The 16,064-nt window shown below is 40.9% G+C and overlaps 1 protein-coding gene across 2 annotated transcripts in view; it reads right to left on the reverse strand.

The window, feature by feature from the left end:
• Positions 1-417: 417 nt before the first annotated feature.
• The window catches only part of smap2 (small ArfGAP2), a 45,693-nt gene continuing 30,046 nt past the window's right edge, over positions 418-16,064 (reverse strand). Inside the window, exons 2-9 of one of the 2 annotated variants that reach the window (XM_034160802.1) lie at positions 10,599-10,732; positions 6,906-7,070; positions 6,705-6,764; positions 5,674-5,731; positions 3,304-3,461; positions 3,021-3,195; positions 1,922-2,409; positions 418-898 (exon numbers count right to left, since the gene is read on the reverse strand). In XM_034160802.1, the coding sequence (XP_034016693.1) occupies positions 773-898; positions 1,922-2,409; positions 3,021-3,195; positions 3,304-3,461; positions 5,674-5,731; positions 6,705-6,764; positions 6,906-7,070; positions 10,599-10,732 (1,364 nt within the window). In that variant the 3' untranslated portion in view covers positions 418-772. Of the gene's footprint in view, positions 899-1,921; positions 2,413-3,020; positions 3,196-3,303; positions 3,462-5,673; positions 5,732-6,704; positions 6,765-6,905; positions 7,071-10,598; positions 10,733-16,064 lie in introns of both variants that reach the window. The other variant, XM_034160801.1, reaches the window with a different exon arrangement.

The raw sequence follows: 16,064 nt of genomic DNA on the forward strand, positions 1-16,064 counted from the left end.
AACTCCAATAATGAGAGAAAAAAATGGCAATGACAAAAAGTACACAACAACAATGAGCAAAAATCCCAAATTAAAGCCCTGATAATACAGAAAAAAAGGTGCAACTTTTACTCCAGTGCTACTTATACTCTGGAAAATACGGTAGATTTGAACTTGCAGCCACGTCTATGAGATATTATATAGGAAAAACAAAATTGCTTTTGCAACTGATCACCACATTTTAGAAAGTTTGCCCTCATTATATGCCCTTTTAATATTAATATTATATACCATTTACTGTTTTTGAGTTGTCACATTAACAACCTGCAGGGGAATGACGCAGTCATCTTTTTATCTGTTCACTCCCTGCAGTTTAGACAGTACATGCCTAGGTGTTTCTAAACCCTAGGAACAGATATTATTTTTCTTATGACCCGTTTAAGAGTTGCACTTTGTGGACTCTCACGAAGAGGAGGTATGCTCACATGCAAACCCCCTCACGACGTACAGGTTTGGTACAGATAAGCATGCAGTCCGAACCTGTGATCTCTAAAGCGTGTTGCCTCTATAGTCATCAAAAATGTTCTAAAGGCAAACAACGACTCTGTAAAACATTGCCATGGATGAGTCATGACAAGGAAGCATGGGCAGAGAGGAGAAAGAGAGGTAGTAGTAATTTCCTAAACCTTATTCTTCATCCTCCTTCTTTCTCACAATGGAAAACAGCTAATTCATACAGTCCTACGACTTAGTGTCCAGTCTGTCTCGTGGGTTCCATCACTTTTTGCACAGATCATTTCCAGAAGTGTGCAGTCATGTGTGCTGAGCTCGGGTTTGCCGACCCTCCCATGTGTTGACCGCCATATCCCATCATGCCATTGGTGTTGTACAGATTCATCCCGGCCATATGTTGAGTCATCTGAAAGGCACGGAACACAAACTGCGGTTTTACAGTCCTGGTCAGAATTACTGGCGAGTATATATCTTAAAATATGTTGAGCAATAAATGCAAACAAACCAATTTTGTATCATCAAAATATATATATTTTTAAATCTCTAAAGGTCAACAAGGAGGTTAGTGAGGAAAACCCTCAAGACACCCATGACAACTCTGAAAAAGTTATAGGCATCTGAGGCTATGACTGATAAATTGCACAGAGTTCAAAAAGAAAACAGGTCAAATGTAGACTTCAATCTCCCATGTGCCTTCTGGCAAATTGCCATATTTTTTTATTTTAAGAAAGTCCTTCTATTTGCCACTCCACCATGAAACTGTGCCTGGTGATGCAACGGTCAAAGGTTGTACGATGCACAGCTTCTCCAATCACAAAAAGCCTAGAACTTTTTCAGAGTTGTCATTGATGTCCTTGATCCATGAGAAAAACAGGTTGTTGGTACCATTTAAGGTGGGCAAACAACCCTTACAATCCAGCCTTAGTATATAATCGCCTCCACGAAAATTTATGACAGCCATCAAGCCATCAAGTCATCAAGTCATCAATCTGCAAGTCCCAAGTCAAGTCTTAAGTCAGCTTGCAAACAACTGGTGGTCATTATGACTTCCGACTTAACTCGGGACTTGCTGATTCGTGACTTGAGAGTGACTTGATGCATCCATCCCATGGTGGTAGCCATCGCCAGGAAGGGGTCAAGATATAAAAATGCTCAAATCATATTGGAACGTATACCACATTATTTATCGATCACTAAGATTCCAAAAAGGTATAGTTTGGACCATCTATGACTGAATGTTATGGTGTTATGGGGTAAAAACAGCAAAAATGGTGAGAAAAATCAATTTCAGTTTCTGCAGAGGTCAAACGTTAAAGTTGCGCAAATCTTGGTAAAAAATAAAACATGGTACTTAAAGTATAGGGGTGCCAGCAGTTCTGAGCATGACAATATTAGTAGTACTTCCAGTGCATTTACAGTAATCACGTACCTGAGCGATGTTCCACTGTAGCTGCTGGGCTTGTTGTGTTCCGTATAGCTGTTGTTGAGGTAAAGATGCCAAACCGCCAACCTGATGCTGTCCCATCATTCCACTCTGCTGCTGTCCCATCAATCCACTCTGCCGCTGCCCCATCATTCCGCTCTGCTGCTGCCCCATCATTCCGCTCTGCTGCTGCCCCATCATTCCACTCTGCTGCTGTCCCATCATGCCATTTTGCTGCTGTCCCATCATGCCTTGAGACATGTAAGGTGATGTCAAAATGCTGCCAGGCTGACTGATGACACCCTGGGTGCCTATTAATCCATTGTGCTGTCCCATCATGCTGTTTTGCTGAAGTCCCATCATGCTGTTCTGTTGCTGTCCCATCATGGCCATCTGTGATGTCATCATGGCTCCACCCATTCCGCCTGCTTGGGCCAGGGAATGGTAGGAACCATAGGGGTGTGTGGGGTAACCCATTTGGTTCATGTACAAACCTGCTGAAAAGAGTCAAAGATGGAGAATTTTTCTCATTTTGAAAACACTCTTTTCAACACTTCCAATTTAAAGTGGTCACAAAAAGCCATCAGAGGGATGATGCATACCTGGCACATTTGGCATTTTAAAAATCTATTTATTTTGCTACATATAACTTCCTATGTTGACTTCTTATAGCTATTGATCAGACATATTTTACTCATAAACACAAGTTTTTGATCTAATCTCAAGCCACACTGGTATTGCAGATATTATGGTAGGTGTGTTTTTGGGATATGTTTGCTTGATCCTGACCTTGACTTTTGACCAATCAGTTCCAAACGTTAATCATCTAGAGACACTAATCCAAGGAATATTCACGCCAAATTTGGTGCGAATCTATCTGGCTGTTTTTTAGTTATTTTCACACACACACACACACACACACACACACACACACACACACACACACACACACACACACACACACACACACACACACACACACACACACACACACACACACACACACACACACACACACAAGCACTTACCAATACCCTGACTGCCATGTGCGCAGTCTGAATATGGAAAAACAAAATCATCTGAGTCAGAGGTCTCCATTACTCACCATGAGCAGCCATACCACTGGTGTGCACCGAGGGAGAGGAGGCATACAGTGAGAGTATCGAGTCCTTGGACAGTTTCTTAACTGAGCCTTCCTCAACTTTGGGTGCTGGGTCCAAGAACAGACTGAGATTCTCCGGCACTGAAGCCGTCACTCTACTCTGAGGCATTGAACCAGGCTGGAGACGGTGTGGATAAATATGGAAGATAAGGACAAGATCGGGGGAGAGAAATCGAAGACAGGGATCTAAAAAAAAGAAGAGCATGCACTGTGTGTTATCGCCTACCATTGTTTTAGTGGAGGAAGCCAGTGAAGGGGTTGGCAAAGAGCTGAAGAGATCCAGGGTGGGGTGAGTCAAAGGTGGATTGGACACCGCTGGACTTTCCTTAGCATCTTGAACACATCCTGGACCGTTAGCCACCGCAGGATTCAGTGCAGGAGCATCTAACAGATAGTGGACGCATTTATTAGGCCATCAGCTCAACAATATCCCGACAATATCCCCCCCCCCCCCCCCCCGCCCCCCCATTTCCATAATACCAGGTGATAGATTACTATCAACTCTTAGATTAGATTAGATCAGATTCTTTATTCATCCCTCAATGGGGAAATTTCAGATTTCCACACTCACATTCCACATACAAACAGCAATTGATCTACAATTATTACTTGTTTACCGTAATAATGCCACACATCAGAATTAGGACAACACATATACATTTGACATTGTTTATGTGCACTAAACTTGAAACAGTTCGTTTTCCAAATGAGGCGATGTGAGTGTGTTGTAGCCACTGCAACTATCAAGTCGCGCTGCCTGCCAGCTTGGGAAAGAACGGAGGCCAGCCACAGGAAGGGAGGGGCAGGAAAGAGGTGAGAGGAGAAAACTGGAGCATGCTTCAGTCCATGTGTAAGTCTGTCAGTTTATTGTCCTTGTGGGTTGAGATAAGAATGGAACCGAATAATCTCACCGGAGCCTGGATAAATTCCTCTGGAGGTAAACAGTGGGCAATTGACCTTGATGCTAGATAGCCTGTAGTGTTGCAGCCGAGCAGTGAAAAACACTATTAACAGTTCCACTGGCACAGCCAAATCCCAATTATGAATTAAGAATATTCACTGGCCTCCGAAACCTTCAGCTTCAACTGCAAGGCATGCATCAGCTCCAAGGTGTCATCCAATTTGTGTCTGAGTTCAAGAGTCAATGCAGTCTGAGAATGCACTGCCTTGCCAACCTCGTTAATCATGACGAACAAGCGAGGGCCAGTGGTTCTTGATGCCGCTTGGAGGTCAGACTGACAGAATTTTGCCACTTTAGCAAAGAATTTCCTCTTTTTCTCCCAGCAAAAGTGATAAATGTCATGAAAAGTGCCCAATTTACATTTTGCCTCAATATTATTATGCTCAACATATTTTTTCCGTACCCTAAAATAGATGCATTTTCACTCTTCTAGTAACACAAGATACCTCACCAACAGAAGCCATATTGGTTTTTGTTGTTATGGTATCCCCATGGCGTCATTTGGGATTATTCTAGCATTTCCTTATTCCCTACATAGGGAACATTTATTGCTATATTTAGAGGCTAGGTCATGTACAAAACCAGGCGTACAGGCAAAGTTAGTACTGTGTTCTTTTGCCTTCATTCTAACATTCCGTGCAACTTTAAATCAAGGTGCAATGTCCAAGACCAATTTCCCTTTTGGACAATAAAGTATATCATATCACATCACATTTTCCTCAATATTACTATGCTCAACATAGTTTCCGTACACTAAAACAGACACAATTTCACTCTTCTATTAGCACAAGGTACCTCACCAACAGCAGCCATATTGGTTTTTGTTGTTGGGGTATCCCCATGGCGTCATTTGGGATTATCCTAGCATTTCCTAATTCCCTACATAGGGAACATTTATTGCTATATTTAGAGGCTAGGTCATGTACAAAACCAGGTGTACAGGCAAAGTTAATACTTTGTTCTTTTGCCTTCAGTCTAACATTCTGTGTAACTTTAAATCAAGGTGCAATGTCCAAGACTAATTTCCCTTTTGGACAATAAAGTATATCATATTGTATCGAATCGTAATGTATGTAAGTGTTGGTACAGATTTGAGGGGTAATCACCAGTGGTTCTCAAGGTCAGCATAGGAGGATAGCACAATGGAGCAAGAGTTCCTATGCCACAGAGTATGTAGCTCTGTGGGATAAGTTATTGGGCTGCCAATATGTCCACTTTGGTTCAGAATTCCCGCTCATGCTACCTGTCTATGTCCTTGGACAAAACACTTAGCCTGCATTGTCACAGTCTATCCAGCTGTAAATGGAGACAGGCCTTGGCTGGAGAAGTAGTCTCTAATGGACTAGCGTACCATTCAGGGGGAATCATGGTGACTCAGAGCCTACATCGGATTTGCTTACATAGTACAATAGACTTCACTTCAGGGGACTCTACATATCTGGGCTTATGCCTTAACTATTTTATTTACACTGTGATATGGAGACAAATCAACATGCAGATCCCCTTTGTTGAATCCAAGTGAAAAACAAGGAAGAACACAAAGGGACTCACATGGAGATATTTACAAGTAAGGCTTCATTATACAGTAAAAGCAAGAGACAGTAGTTGTGTTTGCTTGTGTGTGAGGAAGAATACCTAATCCAAGCAGGTCTGTTACACACTGGGTCTCCTTCTTTGGGCTGATGTCTTTTTTCTGTCATGATATGAAACAGTTAATACAGTATATACTGTATGCATGGACAAATGACATTGACACTAAATGCTTCATCACCAACCAACAAGAGAACATAAAAAACCCAGCTGCGTAGACTTGTGTGTTTACTCAATTTCATGACTTTAGTTACCTCATATTATCGCACTGTTTTTATCACATTGTCACCATGAGGAATGGCTGGACCATTCCATGAGGAATGGTTCTGCACCTTATAATTCAAAGTCACTTGTATGCCAAAAAGATAGTGCATTATCATCTAAGGCCACAAGATGGCACCATCTACCCTTGGCAAGCTGCTCCTGTACACTGATATGAATGAGATACTGCCTATTTCCCACTTTCAAGCATAAAGTGTTGGTAATGCACCATTATCTTGGATGCCAATGACCATAAAAGTAGAAGAAGTGTTAGGAAACAAGCAGAATTAATCAATCATGCTCTCAAACTGAAAGAGCACACACGAATAAAGAGAGGTAATAACATGCACATGATTCCCTCCTTCTTGATTTTTATGTTTTCATCTGATACAAAAAGTTAAGTGCTACATTTCATGCATATACCTATGAATTCCTGCGCATATGCGCGACAAACATTTCACAGAACACATTCAGAATGTACATTTATCTTTTTGTTAAGGTTAAAGTTAGGTTTCGGGTTAGAGCAATCATAATAATGGCAATTTCACAGTTTTTATTTCTATTTGGATAATCAGCCAACTTGGTCTCAATGACATTATCGCCTTCCCTCGGCAGAACACAAAAACAGAAATATGTACAAATTTTTGTGCTTAATATTTTTGGATGTTTTACTATAAATGCTGGGTGAGAATAGGCTACACACAATAACATGGAGGAAAAAAATAATAATAAAAAAATGGAAGAATTTAAGAATTTCAGATGTACCATAATAAAGCTATGGTAGAAGCACTCTGAAGATGCTGTCATGCACTTACCAGTTTCATCTTCTCAAAAACCACTGGTTCTTTGGGTATGTTGTCACAGCTCTTTTCTTTCTGCATGAAGAAACTCAATTTCAGAAAAGAATTTTTCAGTTGTGTGCACACATTACACACAACTCACGAAGAAGCATGCGGTGTCGTCGCCTCCCTCGGTCTGGTATTTTCCTGCTTTCTGTTTCGTGTGTGGGAACTCACCCTGAGCATCTGGATGTCAATGACCTTATCCATGTACTTCTTCTTGTCATACTTGTCCCTGATGAAGATCTCTGCAGACTGGTCTGTCTCAGGACGCTGGAAGCACTCAGGTAAGAAAGCCTCGTAGAGACGTTTGGCCTTGGCGTTTCCCATCTCTTGAACGCACTGGTGATACCAAAAGACCATCTTACAGATTCGGCCACTCCACCAAAGAGAAAGTGTGTTTGCCACAAAAAGACGGTGGAAACGAGTGGATATAAACTGCTCAGACTGTAAAAGAAGGATTTAACTTTCTTTTGCCTCCAGCTTTATTTAAGATCACTGATGTTTGTTCCTTCATTTTACTACCAGACATCCCAAAAAGTCAAATGGAACTGAACGAAATTTGGTAAAGGGTGAGGCCTCAGTTCAAGAAGAAAGACCTACAGGCTCTCCCAGGACCCTGCAATGGACTGGTTCTGGTTCTCCCAGTCCATTGCAGGGTCCTTCTCCCACCAAGGTCGGTATCCATTTATAGGTGGATGGACCGGAACGATGTAGTGTGTTGTCCAAGGACACAGAAGCATAGCGTAGCTGGGAATCGAACCCAGATCAACATGTTGGTAGCCCAACTCCTACCCCAGTCAACTACCTCAGATGGCATTATGTATTGAAGCACATGTCCAGGATAATTTGTTTAACCCAATCTGAGTTCCATCTTACCGTCTTTGTACATTGGTTAAACAGCGCCCCCTTCTGAACTGGAACTTAAAAAAAGATGAAAAAAAAAAAAAAGACAGCAAAGCTGGACAATGGAGAATATACACAGCTACACGTACATGTATATGTTTTATTTATATATTATTTTATATGTATTTGTTAATACCATTACTGTAGGTTTAACTACGCTATTATACTTTATACACTAATTACCGTTTTTGTTTATGGTGTTAGCTTGCTGGGTACGGATGGCTTATTCACGGCTAATTTAGCTCTTCTACTAGCTTATTTTCGCCATTTACAATTCTATTTTACATGGTGTAGATTTTTAATGATTCATCAGTTTATGTGTTCCTTTAAAGATATCAACATATAGTACCTAAGTTCTTAGGTTTCCATTTGATAGCATAATGATTATACTTTTTATTTTCCTATAGTATGCTAACAGAGTTACTTTAGATAGATACCAGTACACTCACACACTCATAGCTTCTGCTTCTATAGCTTAGCCTACTAACTATATTTGATTTTACTACTACTCTACATACTAAATTACCTATACCACAATTTTCTCCTGTGATGTCTTATCCTTCTTATGTCTTATTATATTATATACCTTTTTCTTGAGCTGCTTGGGTGGGTAGGGAGAGTCCCCATGGGATAAAAATGCTTTTTAACCTACCATCCCTGGTTCTCAAGACCAGGCACCTAAGTGGCTCTACTCTACTCTTTTCTTCTCTCCTATTTTACTCTTCCTTTTTAGATATTTAGATATACCTTTGTATACTGGCATAGTTCCACCTTAGAATTGGAATATAATATATAAGATATACCTTACTGAATTTTCATGTAGATGTGATCATAAAACGACAATTTTCATCGTGTGCAGTTGTGCAGGAACAAACCTTTTCACTTGCTTAACAACACAATTTATAAGTTGCAGTCAAATCATTATTTCACTCATCTAGTTTGATGATGAAAGACTAAACACATGGGAAACAAAAAGCATAGTATGAGTAGAGAGAAGGAAGTATGGTTTAGTGTGCAGATGTGTTAATGGCTCATGTACACAGTCGGGCCATCTGTTACAGAATTACTACTGCTGATTAGAAGGTTTCTTTAATTAAAGATTTTAGAGTACAATGAATCAGTGAGTCATGACAATCTACTCTTTTTTTTCTGTTTTTTTTTAGAGAATTACGCATTTTCATACCCACTTTTTAAAGGTATGAAGTGGACGCAGTTTGGCCTTAATTGAGCTTATTTAAAAACATTATCTATATATTAAAATCCAAGTGGCCTCTGTGTACGTGTATGTGTGCGTGTACCTTCGATCATGGAGAAACTGGGGAGAGCTGACATATGTCGTTTGGTATGTTTATGTATTTTAGGTCAAGGGTGAATGCCACCAAAACGGAACGTTGATAGGTCTAATATTTTTGGAGAAACTATGGATATTACGTAACGGCAGTGAATAATGGACGTTGATAATTACATTCTGGACTCACACGACATTCCAACTCATTATAGAAACGTTGCATAACTTACTGCTACTCTTGAAAAACATCAGCTACCTATTTTCTAAACATTACCCAATCTAGAGCCCGTGGATCCCCATGGGAAACACGGTAGTATACTTGTTATTTGTTGTTTTTTTAAAAGGTGGACGGCAGTTGTGGCCTTCCTGGTACATCTGCTGCGGGCTAATAAAATCAGGGTCATGATGATTTAAGTATAGGTGTTTAATAAAAAAGCATCTCTGTTAACGAGCTGTGAAAATGACTTTTTGCATGACACATGCATGCGTATGGGCAACCCAATAAAATGGAGCTGCGCAATCTTTCACATAAACTCATCCCATCGCGCTTTGTTTTTCACAAAATCTTCATCATCTGTTATTAGAGGAAACGGTTTATTATCATTATGATGATAATTCGTCAGGCTATTTTGGTGCCCCTTTCAGCACTTGTTGCCCTACGCACAGCGCCACCCGGTGTGCTATGCACACCGTGTGGTGCAGATGGTGGAAGCGGTGACTCAGCATAAAGTACACGGTACACCAGTGGAATAAATATGGCACATCCCGATTTATAATCTCACAGTGATAGATTCATCTCCCCAAGAGCAGCAGCACAAGAAGTACTGTTTTTCTGATTAACAGACAGCATTTATTAGTCTCAAAATTTAGCTGCTAGCCTACAAGTCAGCTTTGATAACTGCTAATCCGCTAACTTAAAAGTTAGCTGTGATAATGCGAAACCAATAAACTGTTAAAATTTTTTAGCTGAAGCTACTGCTAACTACTAACTTTTATTATATTAAATTTATCTTTAACTTCAGTTTTTTGGGGGGCTCTACAATTCTGGAAAGCAGTCACAGTACAGAAAGTATTAAACGAATAAGAAATTTTAAGAAACAAGCATACAAAGGACAGCATGTTGAAGTATTTGTTACATTTATGGTAGGCTATATTTTGCACTAAAGTAGGTTAAGTAATGTTACAAAAGTGTGACAGTTAAAAAAAAAACAATTTAATTATGGTGAATAACCATTATTTGTTTTCAACAGATTTACAGACAAAAGTACAATTAAAGGTGTATGTCAACAGAATCATGTTTTATTTTTCTAAATTGAACAAAACTGGATCTGGTTTGTTAGCAACTTGAAATTATTACATTCATTTGTTAACTTTAAAATCAGTTTGGAGTTGTAATATACACCATCAAAGAGGTTAGGACCAGAGGACCCTTCAAAGTTAGCTGAAAAGCTAATCTGCAAACAAAAGGTTAGCTATGCTAATTAGCGGTTAGCTGATTAGCTGAACTGTGCCCACTACACTAAAATGTTCTGCAGTACTGTAACTATACAGTTGTGCTGTAACTGTGCAGTTGTACTGTAAGTATACATTTGTATTGTAAAATTTGGTTGTTGTAAATTATGACAGTCCACAGCCCATAATGTCATAATATTTGGGTTTGTAGTGTGACCTCTGACCTGGACCTGCTCTTGTGTCCACTGGTCCAGGTTGACAGACTTGACCCTGGAGATGTGAACCCCCAGGTTTCGGTGGATTCCAGCACAGCGAATACAGATGAAAATGCCCAAATTCCAGGAGGCCCATCTCGGACCTGCCAGGTAAGAAAGAATAAAACAAGAACAAGGAGCTATTAAAAGAAGAGGTGCTAAAACTGGCTGTGAAAGAGATAACAGAGAGAAAGGGAAGCTGGAAAATGATGATGAAAACGAAAAATGTGATTAAGTCCAATTATCGAGAGACAAGCCTGAAACCTCAATTATGAATTTGTATCCCACCGGGTCTGTATGTAATTCAGTGTAAGTCGTGTCCTGACACATAATATGATCCAATGGGAGAATTAGCCTATATCCTAAAACTGTGTGAGGACGGTTAGTGGGCTAGGACATCAACACCTTGTTTGTGGGATCTTAAATTTGCCATCTTATGCATTTTATTTCATTTTAATGTATTAATCTGAGTGGCTATTACACACACGCACACACACACACACACATATTACATCTTAGTGTGGGTCACGTTCAGTGGTAAGATCAAAGAAAAACAATCAGGATGAATGGTTAGCAGTTCATGTGATTATAGGTCAGTTAACTAAATGAATGATTTGCAGTCAGGGTCAGAATTCAGTGATTGGGACCAAAGTTAAATCAGGATCAAAGGTCAGTAATCCACCTTAAATACCAATGCTCAGGATCAAAGGTCAGGTTCGATGGTCATGATCGCATTCAAGGGCACTAAAGAATCAAAGAATAGTGGTCAGGATCAAAGATCCATAATCAGGATCAAAGGTAAATAATCACAATCAAAGGTCAGGTTGAAGATAAACGGTCAGCATTAGGAATCCAAAAGCAGGGATCTGGATCAGAATTCAGCAATCCCAATCAAATCAAGCAACTGGGATCCCGAGTCAGTGAACAGGAGCAAAGATTTGAGAATAGGGTCAGAATTCCGTCATCAGAGTCAGCGTTCACCCATCAGTGTTAAATATCAGTAAATGAGACTGAATATCAACGCTCAAGCTCAAAGCTCAGTCATCAGGATCAAAGGTCAACAATCACAGTCAAAGTTGTGAATCAGGATCAAACTTCACTGATCTGAATGAAAGTTCTGCAATTAGGATCAAAGGCCAACATTCACAATCAAAGATCAGGATAATAATCAAAAGCTAAAGGGTCAAAGTTGAGCAATCAGGATCAGATCTCAGTGATTTATGATCAGTGATTTATGCACAGATCCGCATGAGAACAATCATGTATAGTATGTATCTCATGGAGTCTAATCATCAGCTTCGATTAGGCAACTGTGCCCTTCAGCAGAGCCAGCTTCAAATAGAAATCTGCACTTCAGCCCAAGTCTCTGTTATCTCATCCCTCCTTCTCTTATCCTTTCCTCCCTCACTCGAGTTGGCTGAACTCCTCTGGTACTATGTTCAGCCCATCAGAGTCCACTCAGCTTGCTTGTGCGGCCTTTGCAACCTTGCTAAATGTTGATGCACTGTGGCCTTTACACCACTAGATGGAAGCGTAGTTCCTGTCACCCTCCTGTCGGTATTGCATAATAAATGCCCTTCTCTGCAAAAGAAAGAGGAAGTTGATATTTGGAAAAAGAGGAAGAAAAAAGAGGAAGAAGTAAAACCTTCCTGTTTGCAGCATCGATGACAGTCTGGACACGCAGCCACTCAGACATTATAAGTATTGTTGGAAAAACAAGCTGTTTGGTTTAGAAGAACGCAGTCAGGCTTGACTCTGACTGGGGGTCTGGTTTGCAAAGGAAAGACGTGGGTATTAAAGGAGTCCAGTTGTTCAAATTGTGTATCCTACTTCTTATGTGATTGAGGTTTCATCTTAAACACACCAAATGAATCACAGGTCTCTGAGACTGTATGTAAAAATGACTCCACTTTAAGCAATACTGAGTCCTGAAATGGTTCATTTCTGACATGTGGATGTTTCTCAGTAGGGTTGTCACGATAGTAGAATTTCAAATTCGATAACAATATGGTTGAAAATACTCAATACCATTTCCAATACCACTGGTGGAAAATGCAAGAAATTGAGGCTTTTTTTTTTTCCAAATCATTTTTAGATCAACAAAAACAGCAACATCAATGACAAGACTATTTTTAAGATTGCCTAGGTCTGAGTCACAGTGGCAGCAAACCAACCAGCTCAGCCAATCACCTCCCTAATCCTCGGCAAAGTCATGCAACTCTTCCTGGGGGATCTTGATTCATTCCCAAGCCAGCTGGGAAATATAATCCCTCCAGCATGTCCTGGGTCTTCCTTGAGGTCCTCCTCCCAGTTGTTCATGCCGGGAAAACCTCCCTGTGAAGATGGGCATCCTGACCAGATACCCGAACCACTTCAGCTGGCTCCTTGAGATGCCAAGAAGCAGCAGCTCTATTCCAAGTCCCTCCCGGACAGTTGAGTCCCAACTACCCGATGGAGGAATCTCATTTTCGCCGCTCCGTGACCTTATTCTTTGATTCATTACCCAAAATTCATGACCATCGATGAGAACAGGAGTGGAAATTGGCTTGTCAATTCAGTCTCACCACAATAGTCCAGTACAATGTCCGTAAAACATCAGACACTGCTCCAATCCATCTATCGATGTCACGCTCCTACTTATCCCCACTTCTGAACAAGACCCTGAGATACTTGAACTCCTTCACTTGGGGCAATAACTCTCCTCTGAACCAGTGGGGGAAATCCACCGCTTTCTGACAGAGGACCATAGTCTCAGATTTGGAGGTGCTGATTCTCATCCCAGTTGTTTCACACTCAGCCTCAAACCTGCTCAGCGCACATTAGAAATCAATGCCCGATGAGGCCAACAGAACCACATCATCCACGAAAATCAGAGATGCCACTACACTCACCGGCCACTTTATTAGGTACACCTTGTTCGTTTCGGTGTCGCAGACTGAACGGCCCCCCCCCCTACAGATCGGTCCCCCTGTCTTCACTGCGCATGTGTCATTTGGAGCGTCAGCAGCGATTCACTGATTATCACCTCGTTTCTGCTTAAAACTGGACTCCATTCATCATCTATCCCATCGACAGATAAATAAAATGTTGTACAACAATCATTTCCACATAAATTCAGCATTATTTCATAATAAAAGACAGGGGAGCGATCAGAGCGCCGCAGCAGCACATCTGAGTCTGACTCTCTGAGTCTGACTCTCTACACCCAAATCAATCAAAGGGAATAATGTGATTATTAACCATCAGATGACAAAGTAAAACCTCTTAAATCATTCTAAAGTCAGTTTTAAGCAGAAATGAGGCAACAATCTGTGAATCACCGCTAAGACTCCAAAATGATGCATGCGTAGTGAAAGCAGGGGAACCGATCAGTCTGCAACACTGGGTTGGGCCCACTTTTGCCTTTGGAACTGCCTTAATTCTTCGTGTCATTGGTTCAACAAGGTGTTGGAAACATTCCTCAGAGATGTGGGTCCATATTAACAAGACAGCGTCACGCAGTTCGCCCATTCAACCAGTCGGTCCATTCACCTCCGACATCAAGCATTTTGGTTAAAAAATTACTGCTCACTAGGCATATTCTCTTTTTTGGGCCATTCACTGTAAACCTTAGAGATAGTTGTGCGTGAAAATCCCAGTAGAGCCTGTCTGGCACCAACAACCATGCCATGATCAAGTTCCTTAAACCCCCTTTCTTCCCCATTCTGATGCTCGGTTTGAACTTCTGCAAGTCATCTTCACCAAGTCTAGATGCCTAAATGCACTGAGTTGCCAGTCTAAATGTAGTGGTTGGCTGATTAACTATATATACAAACAAGCAATTGAACAGGTGTACCTAATAAAGTGGCCAGTGCGTGTACATGCATCCAGTGTGGGATGAGTTTCCTTTTAAAATAACAGACACGAAAACAGATGGTTTCTTATGGTCTTTTCACACATGCAACAGAAATCCTGCAGTTATTTTGAGGTTTATATAGTGTAAGTAAGATGCAGGTGCAGGGTTATCGAGTTTTGGAAATGTAAAAAAAAAAAATGTTGCTAAGCAACAAAACTATTTCCACAAGCTGAATACTGTGCCTCTCTATGTCTGTCAGTAGGAAACAGACAAGAAACACAAACAAAGGTTCTCAAAGTATTCACAAACTGCTGCACTGATGGTGATTCCTACCTGTCATCACCATCAGTGCCACTGTTAATGTGTGTTGCACAAAAACAACTGTTGCATCATTTTTGTTGCATGTGAAATAACCATTATGTCAGGTTTCAGCCCCGGGGTGGTGTCGTTTTGCTTGTTTCCCCTTTCCACGGTTCAATATTGTAGTCATTAGTTTTTGGTCTTAGTTCATCATTTATTTTCTGTTCGGTATTTTGTAGTCTCTGGTTTTGTTTTCTGTTTACTATGTATTTTCTGTTTTAGTCATGTGGTTTATTCAGTTGTAGTTTCTGTCCAGTTGTTGTTGTTTTTTTCCCATTGTGTTATGCTTTTGTTTCTGGTTTTATTTTCTGCTTCTTGTCTGCGAACATAGATAGAGCTCTACAGGGAGGGTAACATTAGGAGTCTACAGCAGGCCACGGAGCAGGTGATTAGAGACCCTGCAAGGTTTATGACAAATGTGGGTGGGGAATCCATTAGCTTAGCGGGAAATTTAGTGCAGAAAATCCACTATGGTGATAGTGCAGTTTATTTGCCAGGGAGGGAATTTTAACAAGTTGAGACTGTGGCCTGCTTCCGTAGTCGTGTCCATAAAAATCATAGAGGGATATGCTTTCCAAACTTAATACTAGGGCTGTGCAATTAACCGAATTTTGATCGCGATATCGATATTTGTATCAAACGATCTCCAAACTCGTATAATCTAGTGAAACGATTTAAGGGCCTTTCATCAGGCTAATCCGTCAATGTGTCCCAAGACACATGACGTCAGACGCGTCACTTCGGAAGCGGCAAGGGGGCGGGATTGCTACGTCACACTCTGACTGTTTCCACAACTTGAAAAAAGTTCAGCGAACGCCTTCTTGAATTTGCGTCGCCTGAACCACAAAAAAGCTTTAAAAAACAGCAGTAGAACGATTCTCCCATCACCCTGCTGGGAGAAGCTTTTTTCCAGCTACTTTTCGGAGTGACGCCGACCGAGGGAGGACTGATGACTTGGTGGGATATCGATCGAACCGCGACAGCAAGCCAATCCGCACAGAGAAGCTGGCCTTCAGGCATCATTCCTGGGCAGAGCGAGGCAGGCAGCCGGGATGATGGAGCAAACCCAGTCAGTCCGAAATCTCCCACTTTTTGGATATATGCGAAGTCCCAGTTTAGTTCGGAGTTTAGTTCTGCAGCTTTATCGAGGTGAGAATAATGTAAAAATAAAACTTGACGTTTACTGAACTGCTGTGTGGGTTTAATGATCGGCTAACATTAGCTTAGCCTTTTAGCACAGT

The sequence above is a fragment of the Thalassophryne amazonica genome, chromosome 20 (genome assembly GCF_902500255.1).
Source record: "Thalassophryne amazonica chromosome 20, fThaAma1.1, whole genome shotgun sequence".
NCBI lineage: Eukaryota > Metazoa > Chordata > Actinopteri > Batrachoidiformes > Batrachoididae > Thalassophryne > Thalassophryne amazonica.